The sequence below is a fragment of the Bufo gargarizans genome, chromosome 1 (genome assembly GCF_014858855.1).
Source record: "Bufo gargarizans isolate SCDJY-AF-19 chromosome 1, ASM1485885v1, whole genome shotgun sequence".
Lineage (NCBI taxonomy): Eukaryota > Metazoa > Chordata > Amphibia > Anura > Bufonidae > Bufo > Bufo gargarizans.
In genome coordinates, this window is record NC_058080.1 from 122,116,859 (window position 1) to 122,141,469 (window position 24,611).

At 41.8% G+C, this 24,611-nt stretch overlaps 1 protein-coding gene across 5 annotated transcripts in view; it reads right to left on the reverse strand.

Moving 5' to 3' along the window:
* IRF2 (interferon regulatory factor 2) overlaps positions 1-24,611 on the reverse strand; it is a 100,202-nt gene that overhangs the window by 61,987 nt on the left and 13,604 nt on the right. For 4 of the 5 annotated variants that reach the window (XM_044297487.1, XM_044297462.1, XM_044297470.1 and 1 more), the window contains one exon: positions 374-484. In XM_044297487.1, the coding sequence (XP_044153422.1) occupies positions 374-460 (87 nt within the window). In that variant the 5' untranslated portion in view covers positions 461-484. Of the gene's footprint in view, positions 1-373; positions 485-14,991; positions 15,035-24,611 lie in introns of those variants that run through there. The other variant, XM_044297454.1, reaches the window with a different exon arrangement.

Sequence of the window (24,611 nt, forward strand, 5' to 3'; positions counted from 1 at the left end):
ATCTGCATCTACCCCTTTATGTAGGTTTGATGACATGTGCAGCCACACTACATTATAGCAAACATGTTCATGTGCACAAGGCTTTAGGTATACTAACTGCCAAATATCGTCCCATTCAGCTATAAAAACACTATTTGACAGGTGAGTGTACTGCATTAAATAGATAGTAACTGTAGGCTCATTACTTTATACAGCAAAGCATAGACACTGCGAAATGTTAGAAAATAGAAATGTCACAACTGACACTTTATCAAATTTAGCATTTGACAAGTCTCCCCCATTGACTTGCTGAAGTAGGAAATAAATAATAATATCATATATCCTGGGCACTGAAGAACGTATGAATATATTAATAGAATCAATATGCAATTACCTTATTTAACCATTTTAAGCCTGGGATACAGTCCTTATTTATCTGTTCCTCTAACCAGGGCCGCATACGCATCCGTTCCACCGGCATTTTTCCAGGAATGCTAGGTGAAAGCTGTAAGAAAACATTGATTAAAATTATTTAATCACTAGACAATGAATCTGTTAATGTATCATGCAAAAAGGAAGTATTACTGTAAAGCTATTCAGAAGGAAAAAAAAAAACTATCGCACTAGATAATAAAAGCTGGTGTCTATATGTGGCAGACTAGAGCTGCTGTTCTCGCTGAGGCCTACGTCTTTCCAGATGATCCAGTACCAGGCTTGGATCAGGGCTCACATTTCTTACACCTGCTGACTTCTACTGTAGACAGCGCAGAACAAATCCCCTGAAATACCACATATTAGGGAACGTTCACATGGCTAAAATCTGATTTGTATTTTGCATGGGATCCGTGGCAGAAATTGCTCTCCGATTTTTTACGTGGATTTGTAGTTCGTCATCCCGGGGACCTGGATAATCCCCATACAATGGAGACATGTTAATTTCTGACCCGGATTTCAAATCTAGGAGGAGTAAATCTACAGCCATAAGTACAACCTAGGTTCCCACTGGAACGCAGATTTGCTGCCGTTTTTTATGCAGATTTCAGAGCAGAATACAGACTTAAGTCAGAGTAAAATTTAAGGCGTGCGACCCTTATGCTTCACCCAAGCCAAACTCCTTTATATGGACAGGAGTCTACAATATTCTATCTAAACATTTATGGCTGCTTAAAGGGGGTGTCCAGTATATATATTTTTTCAGTTATGGCTGTATAAATTAGGAAATCAGATTTGATAGTGGATTTCCATAGAAGTCAATGGGCACTCAAAAACTTTTCTAAAACACTTGTAAAAACGCTTCCCGAACTGCAACCAAATTACAAAACCGCAACCAAAAACAACCTGTTTTCTGCTACTGATTTCTCTGCTGTGGGTTTTACGGTGTGAACCTAGCCTCGCATCCTTCTTTGACTCCTCTGTCTCCTTTCAGTTCTTTTAATAGTTAACTTTATTAACAACTTACTAACAACGTCGCCTAGAGACAGCTGTATATATTTTTTTAACAGCTAGCTTTATTAACAAGATCGATACACAGCCAAAAGTAACTACATATACTGTATAATGAAGAAGGTGTTGTGAAAATCATAATCCACCATTATTTCTATTGAGTTAGCCCATGCTACCTTATTGCTAACTATATGCCCGGGGTCACCATAATTGCCTACATTATTGTTAGCATATTTGAGGCACGTAAAAAGGAGATGATCGTAAAAAGAGAAAGGATAATGTTTTATGTTTTTTAATTCCAGAGAGAATGGGTTGGGGGGGAGGGGTAGGGATTATTCCTTGGAGTTAGCAAGAGGATAATTAAAATAAAAACTGAAATTTATTTACTGAAGAATTGCATTTTTATAGTATACGCCTTATTTCTAATAAAGATTATTGAGGGCAAGGAGGGGGAGGGACTTTAGGCATGTAAGCTTTGCCCCAAATCTGACCAGGACTACCAACCTTTGGCTGGGCTTACATAAGCCCTGCATATTTTCAGCCTGGGACAGGTCAAATTTGCCAGGACTTTCTCTGAAAATTAGGGATCATCCCTGCAAATTCAAGACTGTTGGCAACTTTAAGTCACATGACTGACACCATGGTTAGTCCTATACAGTTTGTCTATGGATGCATTACATAGGACTGATCCGTGGGCAATGCCATTCTTCTATGCAGATATGGGCAGCTGCACTTGTATAAGAATATTATGGAATGGGAGGGGGTTTGGCAGAGTTGGCTCATGAATATGAGGACCCCGTCCTCTCAGGGCCAGAGCTGCAGCTAATAAATTGTAAATATTAAATGAAACTACATTACAGACACAACACAGGTAACGCTGGAATCGGAGAGGACATCATAAAGGTGGTGACAGATTCCCTTTTATGTGACCTGCAGCCAAGGAACAAAATTAATTCAATAAAGATCAAAGACCATGCAGAACTGAAGGAGAGTACACAGAAGGCGCACACAGTTCTTCATGGAGATCAGATTGAAAAGCAAACAAGATACTGCGTAACTAAGTTTTGTTTTCCCTTCCCCCTCTAAAGTGCTGGTGCTATTCACAATATCCAATATAAGCTAGGATTTGAAGTTCTGCTACCTAACCATATCCTCGTACCGGAAAAAAATTATGGGGCAGATTTATCATTAAAATGCATTACTTTTTGGCGTGAAAAAATTGCAAGAAATTTGCCACCAGTCTTTAATGAATATGGATGTGTACATATATTGTATTATTATTATTATTTTTGTTAGGCGTTTTTATGCTTTAAGCGATATATATTCATACAGAAAGTGATCTTGAAATGTTTCAGTTTTCACTCTGGCTATGAGAGCACACACAGTAGGCTAACATTTCCTGTTTTCTGCAGCTCACTTGTCACCTTTGCTGTGTAGACTGAGACAGGCTCAGCAGATGGAGGGGGATTTAATAACAGCTTTTCTTAGAGTGCTGGGACACGTCATGGCTGTGCTGCATTTATGATGTGTTTTCCTCCAGTAAAAGAAATACACATAGCAAAACTGAAATACATTAATTTCCAAGTACAGTTAGGCCTCATGCACATGTGTCCGTTTTTTTTGTGGACCGTATGCAGAAAAAAAAACGCATTTGGTTTTCTGCCACATCCAAAATGCTGCACATTTGGATGTCGCAACGAGTGGCAGAACCTTTAAAGTACTTTTATACCAATTGCCAATTGCCTATCCTCAGGAAAGGCCATCAACATTTGTTTGTTGGGTGTCCGACACCCTGCATTCCTGGTGATCACTCTTCAGCAGTAGCTCTGGTGTCAGAAGTCGTGAGAAACTACCCAGCTCTTTCCACTGTGAAGCACCGAAGCTACTACAGAACAGCTGACTGGCAGGGGAGCTTGGTGTCCTACTTTGGCCGATCATTGATGTTCTATCCTGAGAATAGGCCATTAATACAAAAGTAATGAAAAAAAAACTTTAATAACAGGTCTCCAAAGCAAAATTGTACAGACACATAAGGCTCTTAATACATCTCCCCTATCCCTAGTAATACTCAAAAAGGAATTGACAGTAGCTTCAAATTGCATGCATCTATGAAGTCTGGGGTAATTAGCCTCATTTTACAGTTTATAGTAAATGCTGCTAATATGTTCACATTATTATCTAAGCTAAAGACATTTATTAAGTATACAACAGTATAGATGATTATTGGAGACCACCTGAGTCAAACAGAAATTATAAAGTAAGTGATCAATTATTAAAACTTAACATTTAATATGATATACATAGAAAATTGGCCCCACGATGATTAGATACAATAAATACAAAAGAAAGGTAGCAATGCGGAGGTTCACCACGCCGGTAATAATGATGCTCGCAACCAAAACACATTAAAGAAATAAGAGGTGTTTGGCGGCACCTAAAAAGGTAACCAGCTGGTCCTACTGCTCTGATGAGATGCTCCTTGGTACAACGATTGCCTAGCCGGTGTTAATGGATGTACACACCGTCGCTAAAGGCAGTTGTAAGACACAGGGTTAAGGGTGCTAGGTTAGCTGGCCCTAGTAATGCTCTAGGGACCTACAATGACCTGAGTGACCTGACCACGGATCCCTGTGACCAGTCACGAGCAAGAACCTAACCCTGGAATTAGTGCGCCCTAAAAAGCCCTCGCCTGCCTGATCCCTACACGCATGTTTCGCTAAAAAGATGAGTAAAGAAGCTCATCAGGGGAAACACGGGAGCTTGGGCTGAAGCTGTGCAGGGTACACTGACAATCGTGTCTGGTGAGTGCTCTGCACGGAGGCAAAGTGTGGCCACGATCCTGATGTGGATACAAGTGGCCAAACAAACTGTAGGATGAAAGGGGGAAAACTGATGCTAAACCCCTCTCCTACAGTCAATAGCTTTAATACAGCTCCTATGCTTGTGTGTTAAAGACAAAAACAGAGTTATTTACTGTTACATCATGTTTTGGATATCATATAACTGTTATAATTTGTGTTCACAGAAGCAGAAAAAGATAATATGCCTTTAAGATTATTTTTGTAATGTAAGGTAAGCTCAGTGACACAGCAGAAACAACATAATGCATAGTGTTAATCTGTTGTTACTGGGAAGAAGTCTAGACCAATCACAGCCAGCTTCTCATACAGCATAAGTTTTCACCAATCACAGCCAGCCTCACAGACAGCCTGTCTGAGAATTCCCCCAGCTCCTGCTGCTAGAATTATTATTCACCAGAGACAGGCGCTGAAGAGACATTCACTCCACTGAGAGCCAAGAGGCCAATATAGTTCCAGCAAACTACAATTGCAACCATACAAATTCAATTGCAAGCATACTATTGCAAGCAGATTCCATATTGCAATTCAAATTGCATACAACCATACCAGATCATACTCAATCTGCAAATACTCACTGCTAACTGCATACTGCAAGTGAACTATTAGTTAGACCTCAGATATACCTCTCATACCTCTCAGAGAGATCATAAAGTGCTTAAGGTGAGAGTATAGATACTCAAGAGAGAAATATATCCACCATTTTGTGTTGAATGACAAGATTGAACAGTTGAACCACCATCTTATTCATACTGCCATTTTGTGATATCTTTTCAACACGTTTTGTACATGGACTATCTGCTGCGGAGGCGGCAATGTTATAGATGAAGAAAAGTTGAAGTTAATAAAGAAGTTATTTGAAGCATTCAGTGTGTTCTTTAAACCTACTGTTTCCATAGAACGGCGCTAGAGGAATTAGAGAGTAATAGACAGTCTGGTTAGACTAAAAGTCAGAGATATCAAAATTCTTCTAATGCCACAGCGCAAAAGGTACTTCATAGTGCTGCGCCTTTCACAGGTGTGCCTAGGCCATGTGACCAATGAAAGTGAAGTCACATGGCCTTGGTAAAACTGTGAGAAGGCCACAACACTAATACACATTGGTGCCTTCTCAAACAGCTGATCGGCAGGGGCCCCGGGTGTCGGGCCCCTATCAATCAGACACTGGTGACCTTTCCAGTTAGAACGTGAGTGTACAGATGAGGGACCCAAGCCCCTTGGTGCACCATAGCTCCATCGTTTCTCCTCTGCCAGCCCTTCCTTCTCATGGATGACTGACATGGCCAGGCATTTGAATCTTTACATTTCGCCTGGCCCTGGAATCTAACACCTGTGCTGTACTTTCTACCCTTGTCACGTAACAAAAAGAAGTGTACTGAGCATGCATCAAGGGTAAAATGCATAATGAAGGAGTTTCAGGACCAGTCGAGATGAAGATTCATAACTCTGGATCTGTCAGTAATTCATGAGAGGGAGGGACTGAAAGATCAAGGCGGTGGTGCTAGGGTAGACAGTACAGGCTTAAGCTTGTTTACATACAGGAATAAATGGATAGATAGGGTCACACGGATGCTGAAATCAGGGACTGGTGCAACATTAAAGGGGTTGTCCGAGTTATATAAAGCACTGTAAATTGGATGGTCTGCAATATATACATAGGCTAAGCAAGTTTTAGGCAAAAAAGTGATATTTCCTCATTTCCCTAGTTCTGTCCTGGCCCTTTGTTGACATGCAGGTGCAAAGCTGTAGGGGAGTGTAACAACAATTTCTGAGGTTTTTGACATGAATATTTGTGGGTGTCATCAAAGACTTCCTTTCCCGTCCCTCTGCTCTGCAAAGGGGGTGAATAACATTGCTGCCCTTCGTGCAATCTGACTGCTTGGATACTCATTTTGTATATGTGGAACTACAAGTCCCAGGTGTATAGTACAATGACATTGCTGACAGACACAGGATCTTCTCCCTACCTGTTCTATTGCAATACTTTGCAGACACGTCTTCACAGCCAGCATAAGAGTACAGAGGAGATAACTCCTCCAGCCTTTGTCAGCTCTGTTTGCAGGGTGAGGAGGAAGGGAGGATACTGTGCACAGCATTTCTCTCTTCAGTGCCTGGGAGAAGAGGAAACCCTGTAGCTGTTCAGTACCTGAGGCAGAGCCTCCAACCCTGAGTCTGTGCTGCTTATGGTAGAAGGGGTTAAACTCTGCTGAAGAATCAAATGGAAGGGGAGACCCAGGGCAGACAGCTCAGCCAGTGCAGGGGACGTGGCTTGTTGCTCCAACCAGCACAGCCCACAGTGACGTTCTGTGCACAAAGGCAGACCTGCTCCTCCTGCACCCTCAGGCTTGTGCACGGAACGCCATCAGAACTGGGAAAAAAGCTGGCATCACAAGTCATGTGACCCTCAGCTAACTATGAGAAAAGGGCCACTGTAGATGAAGTAAGGGAATTAAAAACCCCTTACATTTGCTTAGTTAGAAACATACAAAAAAATAACTTGGCCAACCCCTTTAAACAACATGATACATTTGTAGCACTTTACCTTTTATAGACTGGTATATAACAAAAGAAAAAAGCTTATTGTTAAACAGCACAAAAAGGAATGCAGTAAATGAAAGTAGCATGTTATACCGCAGGGCTCGACAAATCCCAGGCGCCAGGTCACCATGGTGATCAGGAATTTTTTTCCTGGCGCCTGGGTATTTGCCCTCACATGGCTGCCCCCCCAATAATCCGGGGCACTCCCGGCACTCCGCCGCCTCTATGTGGACTTCTCGGACAGTCTGGCAGGGAAGGAGTTAACTGGATCCGCCCCGCCCGCTCACATTGGAGCAATGGGGAGGAGACATCAGCTTCTCTAGTGGGCTTTCCTTCTCCCTGGCTGTAGTGCTGTCCAATCGCAGTGCAGCGCAGGGAGAAGGAACGCCCAGGAGAGAAGCTGATGTCTCGTCCCCATTGCTCTGATAGTAATTAGTATATGGAGCAGGAGACAGTAATGGGGCACAGTGGGCGAACGGAGCGGCCCAGGAAAAATAGTAAGTGCAGGGACATCTCTGGGCGCCACTCTGTGTAGTCTGCTACTTGAATTCTAGACTCATATAAGGTCGTCTTTAACACATAATACAGGAGGCACCTGAGGGGTTAACTGCTGCTGATCTGCTGCCAGTACCCGCCTCCTGTATTAAGTTAATCATCATTGGTGGCTTAGTGTTCCCCCCCCACAGCATTAAAATAATTGGTGGCACAGTGCGCCCGCCCCTCTCAACCCCCCGTATTAAAATCATTGGTGGCAGTGGCCACATAGTCCCCTCCTCTTCATTGGAGATGCAGTGGCAGCTTCTGATCGGAGCCCCAGCTGTGTAATCCTGGGGGCTCCGATCAGTTACCTTGGCAGCCAGGATGCTACTGAAGCCCTGGCTGCCATAGTCTGCTCCCTGCTGCTGTGTGCACAAAGCACAGGGTAGCAGAGACAGTGTGAGGTCCTATTCACCCTGATAGAGCTCTAATAGGGTGAAAAGGACGAGGGATTAAAAGATCCCAGGTTCTAGCCCCTAAGGGGGAGAATAGTTATTAAATGAAAAGTGTAAACAAAAAAAGGGGAAAAAAAAACCACCAAAATATTAAGTATAAATCACCCCCTTTCCCAATTTCACATATAAAATATATAAACAATAAATACATAAATAAACATATCACATATTGCCACGTTAGAAAAGTCCAAACTGTTAAAATATTTTAAAAATATCTATGCAGTGAACGCCGGAACAGAAAAAAAAACTGCATGACTCGACATTTTTTTTAAATGCGGAATGCACATGGCTTTTTTTTTTGCGTGGCATCGAATGATATTGATTATCGCAATACTTTATGGTATCAAAATCAAATAAAAAATTTGGTATAGCAACAACTCTACTCTGTACACTGCCACTGTATATGTGTGTGCGATTCTGCACACTGCCACTGTATATGTGTGTGCGACTGTACACTGCCACTGTATATATGTGTGCGACTGTACACTGCCACTGTATATATGTGTGCGACTGTACACTGCCACTGTATATATGTGTGCGACTGTACACTGCCACTGTATATATGTGTGCGACTGTACACTGCCACTGTATATATGTGTGCGACTGTACACTGCCACTGTATATGTAAGTGCGATTCTGTACACTGTCACTGTATATGTTGCTAATGCCCATGTTGCTTGGTTCTAGACTTCTTTATATGTTAATTTAAGAGGTGTTATTTTTGGTAAAAAAAAAAAACAGCTCCTAACTTTTTTTTAGCTGCCTCCTAGATTCCAAGGAAATTTGTCAAGCCCTGTTATACCGTACTACATATCTTACAAAAATTGCACAACTACTAGATTTTATTTTATGCAACGTCTTAGGCTACTTTCACACTCGTTCAGAACGGATCTGTTTGTATTATCTTTAACATAGCCAAACGGATTCGTCCTGACACACAATGTAAGTCAATGGGGACGGATCCGTTTGGCTCAGTTTCATCAGACGGACACCAAAACGCTGCAAGCAGCATTTTGTTGTCTGTCTCCAAAGCGGAATGGAGACGGAACGGAGGCAAACTGATACATTCTGAACGGATCCTTTTCCATTCAGAATGCATTAGAATACAAATTGATCCGTTTTGGACCGCTTGTGAGAGCCCTGAACGGATCTCACAAACAGAAAGCCAAAACGCGAGTGTGAAAGTAGACTTACTAAGTGACCATTGCTCCCACATGGATTACTAAACAGGAGTCATTATTTCCGTTCAACCTTAATACTGATATGTTCAATAATGTAATCACTAAGCCTGTAAAAGTTTTTATCAGAGCAGAGATTGCACAATATAAACCAAAGCTTGCTAATGCTAGAAAGATTAGCATGAAAAAAAGAACAAAAAAATAACCTCTTAAAGTGCACCTATCCTTTACAGTGACTTCTCAGAATAAGTTGTAATGTGTGCACCTGAATAAAGCAAGGGCATGAGTAAAGCTAGGGTGGTGACACATAGTTGCACAACACAAGACCAAAATATCATGCTACTACATTGCAGCTAATGATAATGAACGTGGTCGTATTACGACGGGTAAGGTCCTGAGACTGCAACATTCAGCAGAAATCCTACCATGCTAGATTTCATCACGATTGCATTGACCATCATTAGTTGTGAATGGTAGGGCAACTTGATCCTAATGTTGCTTGGTTGAAAGTCAACAGTCACCTTTGCCTAAGGCTACATGCAACTGACAGTGAAAAACGGACATGTGATATACATTTTTTAACGTCCATCACACATCCGTTTTAAGACCAATGTTAGTCTATGGAGGTCTTCACATGGCAGTAAAAAACGGACGTTTTTTTAGCGGACGTTTGCATGTAGCCTAACACTATATATTATACTATATTTGGTCATTACATGACTTCAATCCAGCAGTTTTCACCCTCCGCACGTTCCATCCCAGATTGTGAGTTTTCCCTGAGCTAGTGGGTAAAGATTTGCTGAGACAATGCCATCTATACACAGCACACGCAGAAGAGAGATCATGCTCCCCTATATCTCTGTACAACACCCTCAATATCAGCAGCATCATGGAGGACATTATAGCAGTACTGAGCAGTGTAGCTGTGAATCCAGCACTGGGCTGCAGGACAGCCTCTATGTATCTGTGCCTCTGTCTCCCTCCAGCAGCTTACTCCTCCTGCTCCCCCCCACTAGACTTCTATGTAGCCAGCATATACCCTGATCCTTCAGTGACCTATCAAGTCTCTCAAGATGGATTTTAGGCTACTTTCACACTTGCGGCAGTGTGATCCGGCGGCCAGTTCCGTCGTCGGAACTGGCCGCCGGATCCGCCGATCTGCCGCTGACTGAAAGCATTTGCGAGACGGATCCGTCTCACAAATGCATTGCAAGGACGGATCCGTCTCTCCGCTTGTCATGCGGACAGACGGATCCGTCTTGTACATTTTTTCACATTTTTGCCGATCTGCGCATGCCGGAACGACGGATCCGGCATTCCGGTATTCTGAATGCCGGATCCGGCGCTAATACATTGCTATGGGAAAAAATGCCGGATCCGGCGTTCAGGCATGTATTCAGTTTTTTTGGCCGGAGAGAAAACCATAGCATGCTGCGGTTTTCTCTTTTGCCTGATCAGTCAAAACGACTGAACTGAAGACATCCTGATGCAAACTGAACGGATTACTCTCCATTCAGAATGCATGGGGATAAAACTGATCAGTTTTTTTTCCGGTATAGAGCCCCTGTGACGGAACTCTATGCCGGAAAAGAAAAACGCAAGTGTGAAAGTACCCTCAGTTGTGAATTAAGAATAAATAATCAGTTCTGGAGGTGGGGAAATGAAGCGCTAAGAAGTGGAGAAGGTTTTTTTTTCTAATAAGAAATATCACAAAGTTTCTTATATTTAATACTATTGATTTAAGGTAATTTTGATGAAAGTACAGTATCTCCTTACTATGAAACAAAGTAGTTGTTCTGTCTCTCCTCCATTCTCCTAGGAACATACTGTATGTAAAATATCAGTTGTGTAGTATATGATCTGTAGTAGTATATTCTCCGGCTGAGTGCATGAGTCATTTTTGGTCATTAAATGGGTTGTGCCAGATTCATACACACCCTATTGATGTATCTGGAACAGGCTTAAAAAAAAAAAACTGCATTCAACACAAGACTCATTTGTTGCAACTCTGAAGCCCCACCCACGGAAAACGTGGCGCCGTGTCTTCATTAATATAACTGCCTGAAATAAATCTGCCTCATTGTCTGCACTTCAACAATATACTAAAATGTATTTTTGTTATTAGCATTTACACTGGTAATCTTTGAAAACCAATGTAACCAGAACTGGTGCCAAAAACAAGCACACAAAAAGTGTGAAATATTACCAGTTCACTACTAGTTCGAGCACATTTGCTGGAAATGGAGAAAGTCTGGCAGGGGTCATTTCCCTCCATGTTTTGTTCTGGTAGGAGTCACTCTAGAAGGAGATTCCAAAGAAGAAGCACAAGTATACATATACACTGAACAGTACGAAAGTGCGAAATATTCCGTACTAGCCACTAAACTTTGTAAACTGTTTTGGTGTATTTATTCTTTATACCCTCAATATTAAATATACCAATAATTATTCAAGCTCTTCATACAATTCACTATTGCAATGTACAATTAGGGGATAAAGCACTGAACATAATACTAGCGTAAATATAGTACAACTAAGGCCTCTTTCACACTTGGATTGTCCGGATCCGGCGTGTATTCCACTTGCCGGAATTACACGCCGGATCCGGAAAAACGCAAGTGAACTGAAAGCATTTGAAGACTGATCCGTCTTCAAAATGCGTTCAGTGTTACTATGGCAGCCAGGACGCTATTAAAGTCCTGGTTGCCATAGTAGTAGTGGGGAGCGGGGGAGCAGTATACTTACCGCCCGTGTGGATCCCGGGGCGCTCCAGAATGACGTCGGAGCGACCCATGCGCATGGATGACGTGCCATGCGATCACGTCATCCATGCGCGTGGGGCGCCCTGACGTCACTCTGGAGCGCCCCGGGAGCCGCACGGATGGTAAGTATACTGCTCCCCCGCTCCCCACTACACTTTACCATGGCTGCCAGGACTTTAGCGTCCCGGCAGCCATGGTAACCATTCAGAAAAAGCTAAACGTCGGATCCGGCAATGCGCCGAAACAACGTTTAGCTTAAGGTCGGATCCGGATTAATGCCTTTCAATGGGCATTAATTCCGGATCCGGCCTTGCAGCAAGTGTTCAGGATTTTTGGCCGGAGCAAAAAGCGCAGCATGCTGCAGTATTTTCTCCGGCCAAAAAACGTTTCGGTCCGGAACTTAAGACATCCTGAACGGATTTCTCTCCATTCAGAATGCATTAGGATAAAACTGATCAGGATTCTTCCGGCATAGAGCCCCGACGACGGAACTCTATGCCGGAAGAAAAGAACGCAAGTGTGAAAGAGCCTGAGATGTGCATTCTTCTATAGCTCAAAGTCTTTAACCCCTTAAAAAGTGTTTTCTGAAATTTTAACATACCCTGGATAGGTCATCAGTATGTTAAATCGGTGGGTTTCCAAACCTCGGGACCCCCACGATCAGCTGTTTTGAGAAGGCAGCAGCGCTCGCTCCTGTGAGCAGCACTGCCTTCTCGCAGCTTACCAAGCATAGCCATATATTGTATGGAGGCTGTGCTTGGTATCGTGCTCAGAGCCATTTACTTGAATGGAGCTGAGCTGCTCCTAGGCCACGTTACCGATGAACATGTTGTCGGAAAGCAGAAAAAAGACCTCAAACAGCTTATCGGCGGAGGTCCCAGTTGTCGGACCCTTACCGATCAGATACTGATGACCTACCCAAAGGGATAGGTCATCAGTTAAAAAAAATAAAAATCTCAGAAAACCCCTTTAATTACCAAGCCTACTTTGGCATCACCTCCGTTTTAGACCTATAATTTTTCCATTATTTTTCTGCTGACATGGCCATGAGGGTGTCACTGTGGACTGTCATTTTCCTATGACTTTGGGTATACCTAGTCAATGTGTGTTGTATTACATAGTGGGGGTTGCAGTGATGGTCTTCACATCTCCCTGGTACCAGAGATAAGGTATGTTGATGACCTCTGTGACCCTGAGGAAATGTTGGTTTGGGAAATCTACACTTCTAAAGGGGTCTGGCTGTGCTTCAAAGCAAACCCCTGCTAATGACAGTACAGATGGGGGGGGGGGGGGGTCAGATATGCTTCTAGATATCTCTGAGACTGGGGGTAGTCTTCTTTGAGTAGTCTCTGTTTGGTTGACAGCTGGCCCACAGGTGTGAGGGACACCGCTGCAGGGCAGTGAGTGGTTAGGCAAAAATCACAGTCAGTAACAGGCCAGAGTCAGGGCAGGCAGAGTACATGCTATACAGGTAGGTACATTTATGACCTCCATTTTATGTATATTTCGGGACATATACTAGAGTTACGTCAAATGAATGTCTTTGACAAATGCCATGAAAATTTAAAAAAAACATAAGAAAACACATGCGGTATGCACAGCATACTTTTTTGTACTGGTTATTGTATGAATAGCAACAGTCTACTACACTTCTGCATTACACTGAGGCATACTTGTCATAAGGAGATCTAAAATGGCACCCTTCTTGCCTCTGCCTGGATCCCCGTCGGATCCCACTACAGTCAATGGGTTCTGGCAGCTCATAGCATTATCCGGCTATGCTGGATAAGGTAAACTCCAGCCGGCTCTTTCTCTGCCCGAACAGCCTGCCAGATTTCGGAAAGCAGATGTGAACCTAGCCTCACAAAACTGAACTATACCAGAATACATGTATGACTTGGAAAACAAGTCCATTGGAATCAATAAATGCCATAAACTGAACTGTTGTGACAAAGTAGCACTGGAGGAGTCAAAATGTACGGTAACTATATGCAGTGTATGGGAAGACAGAAAGGATAACTCATTTGTTTAGTACAAAACTAACTGCGGAAAGATTCCAACTGAGGAATGTGAAGGGCAGGTTAAAGGGAACAAGATAGGAGAGCACCAAGTACTTTGGGCAGAAGAATCACTGTTTACATACAATGTAGAACAAATTGGAGGCGAGTGTTCACATTCATAAGGCTGGACATAAGTCTAACAACTCTCTGATATCCCTCATACACATGCATGCATGGTTCAGCTGAGCATGCAGGTGTAAATGACAGAAAGAAGTAAGGCTACTTTCACACTCGCTTTCCGTTTGCGAGATCCGTCATGGGCTCTCACAAGCGGTCCAAAACAGATCAGTTTTGCCCTAATGCATTCTGAACGGAAAATGATCCGCTCAGAATGCATCAGTTTGCCTCCGATCGGTCTCCATCACACTCTGGAGGCGGACACCAAAACGCTGCCTGCAGCGTTTTGCTGTCCGCTTAACAAAACTGAGCCAAACGGATCACAATATAAGTCAGTGGGGACGGATCAGTTTTCTCCCGTTGACTTTTAATGGAGTTCATGACAGATCCCTCTTGGCTATGTTACAGTTTTGGGTGGGGCTCAGAGCTCTCTCCCTCCTCCCATTGTAAGCATGGCTGCATGCTGGAGGTAACTTGGAGTTTGCTGTGAGTCGGACCTTGCGTGCCTGTAATTTGCCCACTGGCTACTGGTATTGCCCATTCGGCACAGATAGGTTTAGCGTTAGGTCCCGAGCTACTTGAGAAACCTTGGCGCAGTGCTCGGGCTCAGACATGTCCTCCATAGTAGGATATGTTGGCTAATCTCTTAATTTTACATCAGTATGAGGGTTTAGTAAGACCGCAGAGTGCACCTGTCTTTGTAAAAGTTATTGTTATTATGTTACAGATAATACAAAGGGATCTGTTCATGACTGATGCATGCGGTTGTATTATTGTGACGGATCAGTTTTTGCAGATCCATGACGGATCCACCCAAAACGCGAGTGTGAAAGTAGCCTAAGCAACTGACTGACTGCTTTGGTGGATGCTTTACCTCCCCCAAAACAAACATGATCGGGCAATTGAAATACAGAGGGCCCAACCTTTATCTCCCAAGACATCTCTTCTCCCCCCCCCCCCCCGCCTATGGTTGGCCAAACCTTCCAAAAAAACAGCCAGTTCTTCCAATATACATAAAATGTGTATGTCTAGCTCAAATCTGCTAAAGGCAAAGACTCGCTCACCTTGAGCTCCAAGCATATGAAAGGAACCACAAAGTCCAGGTAAAAGGTAGAAATACCTAAGAAAGGAGCCGTCTTCATACGTGTGCTTTTCCTTAATCACATAGAAATAAGTGGTTTAAGCATGCTAAGCAAATTAAAGGGCAACTGAAACTTCTGGGTTTCACACAGAAGTAAACATCTGTTCAACAAAAACCTCATACTATACGTGTAGTAGTTTTTCTGTTACATCCCACATCAACCATCAGATTTTATTGCTTGCCTTCCAAAGAACCCCACTTAAAGAAACAGAAATGATGATTTTAAAGATAAAAAAAAAAAAATCTACAACAAAATCTGCTGTGTGTAAAGGCACCCTTAAGATACCTACACACGGATGCAGATTTCCATGTACATTTCTCTGCACCAAATCCACACCAAAATCTGCATGTGTTAGTTGCGGGTTTTGATGCAGATTTGCCCTAAGCTCTGTGAAATCCACACTACAAATTAGCAAAAACAATTGACGTGCAGATTTCAAAACTGGCAGGTCAATTTTTGCACAGAAAATACAGTGCCTTGAAAAAGATTTCATGCCCCTTGAACGTTTCCACATTTTTCCACATTACACCCACAAAGTATTTTATTGGGATTTTATGTGAGACAACCAACACAAAGTAAGAAATGTGTGAAGTGAAACGAAAATTATACATTGTTTTCAAAATGTTTAATAAATAAAAATCTGTAAAGTGTGACGTGCATTTGTATTCAGCCCCCTGTATTCTGATTAATAAAATCCAAATGTGACTAATTGCCTTCAGAAGTCACTTCATTAGTAAACAGAGTCCATCTGTGTGTCATTTATTGTCAGTACAACTACAGCTGTTCTGTGAAGGCCTCATAGGTTTGTTATAGAACATAAGTGATTAAACTGCATCATGAAAACCAAGGAACACACCAGACAGGTCAGGGATAAAGTTGTGGAGAAATGTAAAGCAGGGTTTAGTTATAAATATCCCAATCTCTGAACATCTCACGGAGCACTGTTCAATCAATCATCCGAGTATGGCAAAAGTGCAAACCTACCAAAACATGGCCGCCCACCTAAACGGACAACCCCAACAAGAAGAGCACTAATTAGAGAAGCAGCCAAGCGGCCTATGGTCACTCTGGAGGAGCTGCAGAGATCCATAGCTCAGTTGGGAGAATCTGATCACAGGACAACTATTAGACATGTACTCAAATCTGCCCTTTATGGAAGAGTGGCAAGAAGAAAGCCATTTTCGAAAACAAGCCATAAGAAGTCTTGTTTGCAGTTTGCCACAAGCGATGTAGGGGACACAGCAAACATGTGGAAGAAGGTGCTCTGGTCAGGTGAGACCAAAGTTGAACCTTTTGGCCTAATTGCAAAACACTATGCATGGTGAAAAACTAACACTGCACATCACACTGAACACACCATATCAACCACTGAACATGGTGGTAGCAGATTCATGCTGTAGCCATGCTCCTCTTCAGCGGGGACAGGAAAGCTGGTCAGAGTTGATGGGAGGATGGATGGAGCTAAATACAGAGCAATCCTGGAGGAAAACCTGGTAAAGGCTGCAAAAAACCTGAGACTGGGTGGAGGTTCACCTTCAAGCAGGACAACCACCCTAAATATAAAGCCATAGCTACAATGGAATAATTTAGATCAAAGCATATTCGTGTGTTAGACTGGCCCAGTCAAAGTCCAGACCAAAATCCCATTGATAATCTGTGGCAAGACTTGAAAATTGCTGTTTACAAACGCTTTCCATCTAATCTGACTGAGCATGAACGATTTTGTAAAGAAGAATGGGCAAAAATTTCAGCCTCTAGATGTGCAAAGCTGGTAGAGACTTACCCAAAAGACTTGTAGCTGTAATTGCAGCAGAATGTGGTCCTACAAAGTCAGGGTGCTTAATACAAATCTTGAAAACCATGTATTATTTTTTCACTTCACACATACTTTCTACTTTGTGTAGATTTATCACATAAAATCCCCCCCCCCCCCCCCCCCCCAAAAAAAAACAAAACATTTAAGTTTGTGGGTGTAACGAGAAAAAAATGTGGAAAAAGTTCAAGGCATATGGAAACATTTTCAAGGCACTGTATACGCAAAGTGTTTGTCAAATCTCATTCACTTTGCCGGTACTGTATTATGCTACAGTTTTTCCACATGAAAATCTGCCCGGAAAAACTGCATGTAATCCACACTGTATGTGGGTAGTCTTAGGGCAAGGACAGTGTCTCAACCAATTATTGTAATGCAACAAATGGTTACCTACTATGGGAGTGCAAAAATACACACAAGGGGTTACCAATAAGTAAATACCCTAGGAAACGAGTTGACTCGCAATTAGCAAACACCAAAATAACCAAAAGAATAATAGGGTCGCTATAGCTCAATTATAAAGACATATTTGACATTAAAAAAAATTAAAAAGATGAATGACATCAACAAGAAAAAGTGCAGTCATCTTGAGGAACAGTAACATACAGTATATGGCATATGGGATTTTAAGTATACAATGATTGTAAGGCTACTTTCACATTTGCGTTTTTTTGCGGATCCGTCATGGATCTGCAAAAACGCTTCCATTACCATAATACAACCGCATGCATCCGTCATGAACGGACCCGGTTGTATTATTTATGTCTTCTATAGCCATGACAGATCTGTCAAGAACACCATTAAAAGTCAATGGGGGACGGATCCGTTTTCTATTGTCTCAGAGAAAACTTATCTGTCCCTATTGACTTACACTGTGTGTCAGGACGGATCCGTTTGGCTCCGCTTCATCAGGCGGACAGCAAAACGCTGAAGGCAGCGTTTTGGTGTCCACCTCCAGAGCGGAATGGAGACTGATCGGAGGCATACTGATCCGTTTTGGACCGCTTGTGAGAGCCCATGACGAATCTCAGAAACGGAAAGCCAAAACGTTAGTGTGAAAGTAAAAAATTTTTTACAAAAATGGAGTGGCTCTACTACTCCGTAGGATGGAGAGGTGCTCAATATCTAGGTGTGAACTCCAAACACCAGAAAGTAAAGAATTTCAAATAATATTGGAGATATGGCACTCAATATCTGGGAATTTTGCTCAAAACAAGTCGCTTTATTGATGCAATAAAATACTTAAAATGTCATACAAAGTACGTAAATTGTACAGAAATTAAATAACATAATGATAAAAAGTCACAATTGACAATATAAAAAATCACTTATAGTGTATATATAAATACACATCTGACAGCAAATGGATACTTGTCTGTAATCTGATTGAATGGGTCCAGAGAGTTAAATTCTCAGCACTAGAGCACTGAATGTGTTATTGCTCAATAGTTTTCAATGAGAAATTGATCGAATGTCACCATTAATTCGGTATAAAATAATCACCGATTATCATTATTGTAGTGCAGTCGCAGGATTTTCGGATTTAATAGTAGAAGTTATTCCGAATATGCATATATCACAGTTCATGGAACTTAACGGATTACAGTTCAGAAGATGTTAGCTCTAGGTGGCGTCCCACCTTTTTTCAAGCTATTTAAATCCCTTACCTCCACTTCTCAATACGGTTTGTTCAGTCACCGTTTCCTCAGCGTCCCAAATATTCGATTTCTCCTTGCTTGTAAGTCAGAGTGTCTCACTCTGAGGAGTTTTCGAACTTGATGTAGGACGAGTTGATCACTTAGGAGGTTATTGGTAAGGGAGGTGTAGCTGTAGATCTCCTTGCGTACGCCAAAAAATGGTGGTAATGTGGGGTCCAGGTTCCTCCCAGACGCGTTTCGAAGTCCCAAGGGGTGCTGACTTCTTCCTCAGTGGTGACCTGGCTCCCCCTAAACCACCTTTTTTATACCATCTTTGTTAATTGGTTCCAGATTTCCCAATTAACAAAGATGGTATAAAAAAGGTGGTTTAGGGGGAGCCAGGTCACCACTGAGGAAGAAGTCAGCACCCCTTGGGACTTCGAAACGCGTCTGGGAGGAACCTGGACCCCACATTACCACCATTTTTGGCGTACGCAAGGAGATCTACAGCTACACCTCCCTTACCAATAACCTCCTAAGTGATCAACTCGTCCTACATCAAGTTCGAAAACTCCTCAGAGTGAGACACTCTGACTTACAAGCAAGGAGAAATCGAATATTTGGGACGCTGAGGAAACGGTGACTGAACAAACCGTATTGAGAAGTGGAGGTAAGGGATTTAAATAGCTTGAAAAAAGGTGGGACGCCACCTAGAGCTAACATCTTCTGAACTGTAATCCGTTAAGTTCCATGAACTGTGATATATGCATATTCGGAATAACTTCTACTATTAAATCCGAAAATCCTGCGACTGCACTACAATAATGATAATCGGTGATTATTTTATACCGAATTAATGGTGACATTCGATCAATTTCTCATTGAAAACTATTGAGCAATAACACATTCAGTGCTCTAGTGCTGAGAATTTAACTCTCTGGACCCATTCAATCAGATTACAGACAAGTATCCATTTGCTGTCAGATGTGTATTTATATATACACTATAAGTAATTTTTTATATTGTCAATTGTGACTTTTTATCATTATGTTATTTAATTTCTGTACAAATTACGTACTTTGTATGACATTTTAAGTATTTTATTGCATCAATAAAGCGACTTGTTTTGAGCAAAATTCCCAGATATTGAGTGCCATATCTCCAATATTATTTGAAATTCGTTAGTGTGAAAGTAGCCTAAGTATAATAGGAGTATAGCGACTCTTTAATTCCTAGGTAGGTTTATTTATCAATTCTTGTAAAGGCCCACGTCCCTGGGTCTACTGTTAGTTTGAGGTCCAAGTTGAACATAACAGTAAAGTTGTCATCTTATCATGAAGATTTGTTTATGCGAGGTAAACTGAGATTATGGGAAACACTCTGTAATGTTGTGCCATAAAGAGGCACCATACATTGGCACCCAGAGGGACTCTGTAGTACACTACCCTAGGTAATTTGTGCGGTGCCATAAAAGTTCCATGCATGAGGCCTGAGGCGAAGTACACAGATGGACAGGAACTTTGGCTGAACCTGACAATTTTCAGCAAGAAACGATTTAGAAAGGTGTTTGCGTTCAAAAGACTTTCAATTGCACAAAAAAAATTGCTGAATATTTTTGCTGTTTTCTTGTTATTGTTCATTTACATTGCTACATTACATTCCCGATTAGATGAGGCGTCAACTAAAGGCGGGTTTACACATCCCGATGTAACAGCTGATTGTAAAGAAGGAAGCCTTCCTTCCCAACAGTCGGCTGCTCGTTCAGTGAAGGATCTCCTTCACAGTATGAGGACTAGAGATCGCTACTGAGGGTTTCGCTCGTTCATCGGGTGATCAGCGGCACACTTAGACTGGCAAATTGACGAGCGGCCATTTACCCCCTTCCTGACCAGGCCTAATTTAGCAAATCTAACATGTGTCACTTTATGTGTTAATAGCTTTGGAACACCTTTATTTATCCAAGCCATTCTGAGATTGTTTTCTCGTGACACATTGTACTTCATAAGTAACGAGTCAATATATTTCACCTTTATTTATGAAAAGATCCCAGATTAACCCAAAATTTAAAAAAAAAATGCAATTTTACAAATTTACATTTCTCAGCTTTTAAAACAGAAAGTGATATCTCATAAAATATTTATTACCTAACTTCCCCATATGTCTACTTTATGTTGGCACCATTTTGTAAATGTCATTTTATTTTTTTAGGATGTTAGAAGGCTTCGAATTTTAGAAGGCATTCTTACATTTTTAAGAAATTTTCCAAAACCCACGTTTTAAAGGACCCGTTCAGGTCTGAAGTCACTTTGTGGGGCTTACATAGTGGAAAACCCCCATAAATGACCCCATTGTAGAAACTACACCCCTCAAGTTACTAAAAACTGATTTTACAAACTTTGTTAACCCTTTAGGTGTTCCACAAGAATTAAAGGAAAATGGAGATCAAATTTCTAAATTTCACTTTTTTGGCAAATTTTTATCCATTTTTTTCTTTAACACATCAAGAGTTAACAGCCAAACAAAACTCAATATTTATTACCCTGATTCTGCGGTTTACATAAAAACCTCACATGAGATCGTAAACTGATGTAAGGGCACACGGCAGGGCGCAGAAGAAAAGGAGCGCCATATGGTTTTTGGAAGGCAGATTTTGCTGGTTTTGAGATGCCATGTCCCATTTGAAGTCCCCCTGATGCACCCTTACAGTATAAACTCCCAAAAAGTGACCCCATTTTGGAAACTAGGGGATAAGGTGCCAGTTTTATTGGTACTACTTTGGGGTACACGACTTTTAATTGCTCTATATCACTTTTATTTTTGAGAGGAAGGAAACTAAAATATTTCTGTTTTGGCACTGTTTTTATTTTTTACAACATCCATCTGAAAGGGTAGATCATGTGCTATCTTTATAGAACAGGTTGTTATGGACACAATGATATCAAATATGTCTACTTTCTAGGTTTCAGTTTTATACAATAAAACATTTTTGAATTTTTTTTTATGTTTTTGTGTCTCCATTTTCTGAACGCCATTTTTTATTTATTTTTTCTGCCGATCGTCTTGTGCAGGGGCTCGTTTTTTTCAGGATGAGTTGACGTTTTTATTGGTACCATTTTTGGGTACATATGATTTTTTGATCATTTATTATTACACTTTATGGGGCAAGGTGACCAAAAAATTGGTTGTTTTAGCACAGTTTTAATTTATTTATTTTTACAGCGTTCACCTGAGGGATTAGGTCATGTGACATTTTTATAGAGCAGATCGTTACGGACGTGGCAATACCTAATATGTATACTTTTTCTTTAAGTTTTACACAATAATAGCATTTTTGAAAACAAAAAAAAATGATGTTTTAATGTCTCCATGTTCTGAGAGCTATAGTTTTTTTAAACTTTTTGAGCAGTTTTCTTATGTAGGGGCTCATTTGTTGTGGGATAAGATGACGGTTTATTGGTACCATTTTGTGGGAAATACGCCTTTTTGATCACTTAGGCCCCTTTCACACGCGCGAGTTTTCCGTGCGGGTGCGATCCGTGCGGCGAACGTATAGCACCCGCACTAAATCCTGACCCATTCATTTCTATAGGGCTGTGCACATGAGCGTTGTTTTTCACGCATCACTTGTGCGTTCAGTGGAAATCGCAGCATGTTCTATATTGTCAGATTTTGACGTGACGCAGGCCCCATAGAAGTGAATGGGGTGCGTGAAAATCGCATAGCATTGGCAAGCAAGTACGGATGCGGTGCGATTTTCACGCACGGTTGCTAGGAGACCCGATGGAGACCCGATCAATATTATTTTCCCTTATAACATGGTTATAAGGGAAAATAATAGCATTCTGAATACAGAATGCATAGTAAAACAGCGCTAGAGGGGTTAAAAAAATAAAATAAAAATTTAACTCACCTTAGTCCACTTGATTGCGAAGCCGGCATCTCCTTGTGTCTCCTCTGCGCTGAACAGGACCTGGGGTGAGCTGCTCCATTAAATACCGGTTAAGGACCTTCGATGACGTCACTCCGGTCATCACATGGTCTTTTACCATGGTGAATCACCATGGTAAAAGATCATGTGACGTACCATGTGATGACCGGAGTGACGTCATCGCAGGTCCTTAACCGGTATTTAATGGAGCAGCTCACCCCAGGTCCTGTTCAACGCAGAGGAGACACAAGGAGATGCCGGGCTTCGTGATCAAGTGGACTAAGGTGAGTTAAATAATTTTTATTTTTTTGTAACCCCTCTAGTGCTGTTTTACTATGCATTCTGTATTCAGAATGCTATTATTTTCCCTTATAACCATGTTATAAGGGAAAATAATACAATCTTCAGAACATCAATCCCAAGCCCGAACTTCTGTGAAAAAGTTTGGGTTTGGGTACCAAACATGCGCGATTTTTCTCACGCGAGTGCAACGCATGACAATGTTTTGCACTCGCGTGGGAAAATCGCGCATTTTCCCGCAACGCACCCGGCTCTTATCTGGGCAAAAAAACTGAAAGAGGCCGTGTGAAAGAGGCCTTAGTGTTGCACTTTTTTTGATGTAAGGTGACAAAAATGGCTTTTTTTGACACATTTATTTTTATGGTGTTTATTGGACGGGGTGAATCATGTGATATATTCATAGATCCGACCGTCACGGACGAGGCAATACCAAATGTCTATTTTATCTTTGTAACTTTTTTTAATTATTTAATTGGGGAATTTCTTTATTTTATAAAACACAATTTTTTATTTTGTATAAAGCGATCTAGAAGGCAGGGACACCTGGACACTGTCCCTGCCTTCTCTCTAGGGTGCCCTGCTGTCACCGACAGCAGGCACCACTGTGGGCAGCTGCACAATTATAGTGCAGCTGCCATCTCTGAATGGACGTTCTAAAACGTCCATTCAGAGTTAAACAACCCATGGGACATTTATAGTCTATGGGCGGTGATGAAGTGGTTAAAATCAAAACGAAAATCACTCCAAAATACCTTTAAAGGTATATGGACTTTTAAAGTCTGCCGTAGAATATAGAACAAACTACGCAGATGACATTTTCTAAATCTCATGTACATGGTGCTGAAATTTGACCTGCAGTGAGTGTTGTGAAACTGCAGCATATCAATTTTTTGTGAAGATTTTCCCCTTTGCCATAATAAAGACCCTTCTACGCAGGCAGATTATTGTTAGGATGATCACTAACGAGCGTTCGTACTAACTCTCGTTAGTGATCATCTTGCTGTATAATACTGCTGCCGATTACCCAATGGACAAGCAAACGCTCGTTCATCAGGTAATCGGGATCTTTTAACGTGTTTTCCGGGGACAGATTGCACCGTGTAATAGGCACTCTGCTGCCAACAAACAGTGAGACAGCATAGGGAGGAGCAATGCATTTGTGATCGCTCATCCCTATACTGAGAAGGAGATTGCTGCATGTAACAGCAGAGGTCTCCTCCGCTAGCGAGCAGGAGATTGATGGGAGGGGACGCTTCTGCCCATGTAAAGGCTACTTTCATATCTGCATTTTTAATTCAGGTGTTAAGATCTGGCAGAGGATCTTAAAACCTGAATTAAATGGATCAATTTTGTCCCCATTCATTGTCAATGTGGAGAAAACTGATCAGTTTAATTAGGCTGCGTTTTGGGGGCAGACACACAACCGCTGCAAGCTGCATTTCTGTGTCCGGTTTGCGAAACTGAACAAACCTGATCAGGCATGAAAATCAATGTAAGGGCTCATGCACACAAGTTCACTTGAATGGGTCCATAATCCTGAAGGTCCCCAATGCATGGAATGGTTGTGCATGAGGCCTAAGTGAATGGTGTCGGATCAGTTTTTTTCTGTAACAAAAAATAAATAAAACATGGATCAGGCGCCCATTATTGACTTGGAGTACTTTCACACTAGCGTTTTTCCGGTATAGAGTTCCGTCCTAGGGGCTCAATACCGGAAAAAAACTGATCAGTTTTATCCTAATGCATTCTGAATGGAGAGCAATCCGATGCATCAGGACGTCTTCAGTTCAGTCACTGTACAGTTTTTGGACGGAGAAAATACTGCAGCATGCTGCTCTATTCTCTCCGTCCAAAATTCCGGAAC